This window comes from Microtus pennsylvanicus, chromosome 3, assembly GCF_037038515.1.
Source record: "Microtus pennsylvanicus isolate mMicPen1 chromosome 3, mMicPen1.hap1, whole genome shotgun sequence".
NCBI lineage: Eukaryota > Metazoa > Chordata > Mammalia > Rodentia > Cricetidae > Microtus > Microtus pennsylvanicus.
In genome coordinates, this window is record NC_134581.1 from 134630191 (window position 1) to 134635964 (window position 5774).

General features: G+C 39.5%; 1 protein-coding gene across 1 annotated transcript; it reads right to left on the bottom strand.

The window, feature by feature from the left end:
- Positions 1 to 264: 264 nt before the first annotated feature.
- LOC142846890 (uncharacterized) lies at positions 265 to 2344 on the bottom strand. The gene has a single exon (XM_075967658.1). The coding sequence runs from the start codon at positions 2338 to 2340 to the stop codon at positions 265 to 267; it is 2076 nt and encodes a 691-aa protein (XP_075823773.1). The 5' UTR covers positions 2341 to 2344.
- Positions 2345 to 5774: the final 3430 nt, after the last annotated feature.

Sequence of the window (5774 nt, forward strand, 5' to 3'; positions counted from 1 at the left end):
TATTATTTATATACATGAATAATTTAATATATGTCTTCAATCAGACTTTGAATTTAACTATCAGATATTTTGTTCTAGTTACAAAGTGCTAAAATTAATGTTTTTATATATCTCAGATTATATCCATACTTTCAAAGAGCCCTGGTGCCTGTCTAATTAGACTAATTTGCCTTTCAAAACAATTAATATCTCTATGCTTCTGTTGCTATCTATTTTAGATCCATTCTTGTCTGAATGCTTCTGAAGTCTTCAATGTCTGTCTTTTTAAAATTTACTTTCTGCTGGAACAAAATGACAATTCATTGGTCTTTGATCATTGAGATCCCCCAATTTAACACAGAACTCTGCTGCAGTCTGAGAACCCTCATACTGGCATTTGGATTTGAGGGGCTCAAGTGTCCCAACTTTCCTAGTTCTACTGAGTAGGTTCTTTCCCTTCTTCTGCTGATGACTTGGGGACACATATGTCTCAGACTGTAGGCCTGTGAGACTGCCACATTCTCTTCTAGTTTGAGAATCACAGTTACCTAGAGAGGTGAAGCTTTGTCTCCTCCCAGCAGGTAAACAAATCTTGCCCTGGTGGACTGGGGTCAAAGATGCAATTCCGCAGGCTGATTCACAGCCGTGCAAATTTCCTTTTGATGATTCACCATGTGTATTTTGGGTGAAGCATTTGCTTTTGTAACTTCCCCTCAAAAAGAGATTACTCTGATCTCTGCTTATGGATTGCTTTCTGGGCCTGGCACACAGGGATTTGGATATGGGTGTCCTGGAACTGGATAATATCTGGGTTCTTGTACTGTGGTGTGAACCAACTTCTATCGATTGAGAAGACCGGCTGCACTTTCTCTTCTTTTTTGTAAAAGTAACCGGCATTTTACCATTTCTAGTAGGAAAGGGGACATTTCCAGAGACACAATTCATAGAAAGATCACTTTCTTTGGATTTGCTGTTTATCTGGGTTCTTTCTCTAGACAATCTGTGAAAAGCCTTTGATGAAGGTCCTTCAAGCTTCTTTTTCTTTTTTTCTATTTCTTTTTTCTGATAATGTACCTGTTGGTCAGGACTCAAAACATCTGTTTCCTTTAAATTGTACTTTCTTGGTGGAACTCGATTAGAATCCATTGCTGCTCTCCAGGCGTGGGAAGTGGTTCCATTATTCTGCAGGTCCTCAACATGGTCGGCGAGCAGCTTCGGGCTTTCTGTCTTTTTCTCTTGAACATCTGTGCCTGGGACGCTTTTGCTGAGATTATCCCAGTCCAGTAACAAATTGGTTGTACAAACCACATCCTTGAAATCATCTAATTCCCCTTCGTCTTTGGTCCAAGTATTGACTTTGCTTGCTGTTTTCTGATGGGTCGTTGAGGCTGTAGGACTTTGTACGGAAAAACTGCCGTTAGGGAAATGCTTCAAGTCAGAGAGAGGCCTCTTTCCAGTCTTGTCCCACTGAACCTGGGTGTTCTTTGACTGCTTTGCTCCTTGCTGAGATATCACGAGGGAGAGATCATCAGGCAAAGACAAGACTGGAGCGGAAATAAAGCTCTTGCTTTTCACCCACGTTGAAAGAGGACACTGGTAGACGGCACTCCGGTCATAGGTCTCCACGTCGTAAGACGAATGAACAAAACTGACGAACTCATGCAGAAAGTGGCAGGTATGCTGTAGGAGATAAGGCTCCAGTAGGTGAGCGAAAGATTCACTCTCCAGGTCGAATTTGGTCATGTGATGGAGAATGGCAGCTAGAATATTCTTCACTGTGTAGCCGTAGTCTCCATAAACAGCAGTGAGTTCTCGTTTCAGCCAAGGGATCAACCGGTGGAGGCTACTGGGATTTCTTTTGAAATAATTCGCTGAAAAGTGATTTTCCAATTTAGAGCCTTGGACATGTTTTACCCAGATTCCAGAATAGTACAGAGCTCGTCTGAACATCACAATCGCGTGGTCTTTAGAGTGTCCCAAGGACCTGGAGTACGATTGAAACTTCCCACGGTCTCCCAACTTCTTCAGTACTTCTTGGATAGTCAGCTCTCTCGATGGTTTGATTTTCCGTTTGGTGTTCTTTGGGGTCTCGCTGAGATTTTGCCTTTGAGAGAAGCCCATAGAACTTTCCTCCTCTGAAGGGAGAAACACAGGGTCTTCCTTGTTATCATTCTTCAGGCCGTTGGAACAAGACTGGGAAAGAAAGCGTTTCATGATGGGAGAGAGTGAGGATTTCTTACTTGGTCTGGAGAGAGACACAACATCTTCCCTCTTTCCGAGAAGGGAATTCCAGTCAGATTCACTCTGACTACATCCCAAACAGTTTGGGCACTCACAGTTCGAGGAGAGCTCTATTGCCATTGGCTGAACAGATTCTATTTCCTGAACTGAATGTTGGGGAAGAAACATTGCTTCAAATCAGTTTCTCATCTGGCAGGAAAAATATCATTAAAAGTACCCCATGCATATTTGTATAAATCCCTCTCTCTCTATGGAATAAATTCAGGAATACAGTTAGGAGACACACTACTTCTAAGATTATTAATAGCATGCACAGGAAACTTGGTGTCTGTAAGGCAGTGAACACATGGGCATATTGACTTCTTTCTTTTTCAAAGTAGCATTTCAAGCTCTGAAAAGCAAATTCAAATAAAATGAAATCAACATTAGCCCAAGGACATATATACACAAGTAACATTATACAGACTGAGCAAGCTGTATCTACTTACTTAAGAATATGTATCAACCGTTAAAGGAAACAAAGTCATGAACTGAGAGAGAGTATGGGCAAATAATACATGGGAGGAAAGGATAGTGAAAAAATGATGTAATTACATTATAATCTCAAAAAATTGAAAAACTATTAAAAAATTTAAGTATCATGCTCTTTGACCTGGCAATTCCATATGGTTTTAATCTAGATACATAAGAAATTAACACATATTGACAGTTTTAATGGCAGTGACAAAAGCTGAAAGTTACATAAGTATACATTAGTGAGAGATATGTTGAATGAATGGTGCATTATTATTGTATTTAATATTAGGGATCCATTCAAGTGAAGTGAGGAGACTAACATCTACCAAGACAAGGAGATGGTTGAATATGTTGTTCATCTACCAAGACAAAGAGATGGTTGAATATGTTGTTAAATTAAATACAGGAATATGGAATACTTTTTAATCCAGGACAATCAGGCATAGTGGCTCACTCTTACTATACCAAAACTAGGGAGGTTGAGGCAGAAGAATCTTCAGTCCTATGAAACCTAGTTTGGGTTCCTAGAGACTAATTATTTGATTCTAGTGGCATTAGTGTGGTGCAATTAGAATCAAAAAATTGCACCTCTAATATATACATCTGTGTGGATGATATACAAAAACATTCTTAAGACACAGACTGCAGCTGCACAGAGCAGACCAAGTGGTGAGTGACCAGCCTCCCAGCTGAATAGCCAGTCTCTAGGCTCTAGGCCCCAGGACAATATTCCGGGCACCTCCTTGACCTGCCTAAGCCACACTAGCTGGTTAGTAGGCAAGGCTCCTGCAGGCAAGGTGCCCCAATACCCTCACATCAGACCTTGTCATCTGTAAGTCTCACTCTGTCCCCAAACCTACCCATCCTTGCAAGTCCAGTCTCTAGGCCATAGGCTCTGGGCCAAAACCCCGGGCTCCTCCACCACCCAGGTCAGCCCAAAGGCAAACCTCCTGCAGACAGGCTGCTCCAGGACCCCTCCATTGGACTCACTCCACCCCCAAACCCACCCATCCCCCCAAACCTCAGTGGTTTCCAGAGACACAGACAGTGACTTCACAAAGAAGACCAAGAGTAGCTCCCTGAGACACAAACATTGACTGCACGGATAGGTTCAAGAGTGGATCCCTGAGACACAGACACTGACTGTGACAATCAGGCTAAGAGGCACAGACACTGCACCAATTGGAGGAGAAGATGGGTAGATGGCAATGTAAGATACATTCAACAACCCAAAGAACAATATGGCACCACCAGAACCAGTAGTCCTACAACAGAAAGACCTGACCATCCCAACCCAGAGGAAGCATAAGAAAATGACTTAAAAATAACTTTATTAAGATGATAGAGACCCTTAAAGAGGAAATGAAAAATTCCCTTAAACAAATGGAGGAAAAAAAACAAAAAAATGGAAGAAATCAATAAATCTCTTAAAGAAAGCTGAGAATGCGCAATTAAACAGGCAAAGGAAACAGTTCAACACTTGAAAATTGAAATAGAGGCAACAATGAAAACACAAATTGAGAAAATTCTGGAAACAGAAAATGTGGGAAAATGAACAGGAAATAGAGATGCAAGTATAGCCAACAGAGTACAAGAGATGGAAGAGAGAATCTGAGGCATTAAAGATACGACATAGGAAATAGATTCATCAGTTAAAGAAAACATTAAAGCAAACAAAGTCATAAGATAAATCATCCAGGAAATCTAGAACACCATCAGAAGGTGAAACCCAAGAATAATGGGGATAGAAGAAGAATACCAATTCAAAGACAGAGAAATATGTTTAATAAAGACATAGAAGAAAGCTTTCCCAACCTAAAGAAAGAAATGCTTATGGGGGTGCAAGAAATTTATAGAACACTAAATAGACTGGACCCCCCACCAAAATAGGGTAAACAAAGAGAACAATACAAAGAATCAATTCCTTTTGAGAAAGTCAACAAGATAGACAAACCTTTATCCAAACTAGCCAAAAGACATACAGAAAATATCTCAATTGAAAAAAATCAGAAATGAAAAGGGGGTCATAACAACAGACACTGAGGAAATCCAGAGAATCATCAGTTCATACTTTGTAAACCTGTACATCCACAAAATTGGAAAATTTAAGAGAAGTGGAAACTATCTGGATAAGTTCCATATGCTAAAACTAAAAGACCAGATAAACAATTTACATAGACCCCCTAAGGAAATAGAAGCAGTCATTAAAAGTTTCCCAAACAAAAAAAGCCCAGGACCAGATGGCTTCAGTTCCAAATTTATAAGTGACCCCAAAATTTCTACCCAGCAACTTCTATAGCTGATAAATACCTTCCATAATGTGGCTGGATACAAAATTCACTCAAAAAGTCAGTTGCCTTCTTACATACAAATAATAAATGTGCTGAGAAGAAATCAGAGTAATATCACCCGCTACAATAGCCACAAATATAAAATACCTTGGAGTAACTTTAACCAAAAAAGTAAAAGACCTTTATGACAAGAACTTTAAATCTCCAAAAAAAGAAACTGAAGATGTCAGAAAATGGAAAGATCTCCCATGCTCTTGGATAGGTAGAGTCAACATAATAAAAATAGCAATCTTACCAAAAGCCATCTACAGATTTAATGCAATCCCCATCAAAATCCCAATATAATTCTTCATAGACCTTGAATAAATAATTCTCATAATCATATGGAAAAACAAAAAACCCAGAATAGCCAAAACACTTCTGTACAACAAAGAAACTTTCAGAGGCCTCACTATCCCTGACTTCAATCTCTAGAGCTATAGTAATAAAAACAGCTTGATATTGACATAAAAACAGATGTGTAGACCAATGGAATCAAATTGAAGACCCTGACATTAACCTACATACCTACAGACACCTGATATTTGACAAAGAAGCCAAAATGGTATAATGGAAAAAAGAAAGCATCTTTAATAAATGATGCTGGCAAAACTGAATGTCAACATGTAGAAAATTTCAAATAGATCCATATCTGTCACCATGCACAAAACTCAAGTCTAAACTGATCAAGGACCTCAACATAAATCC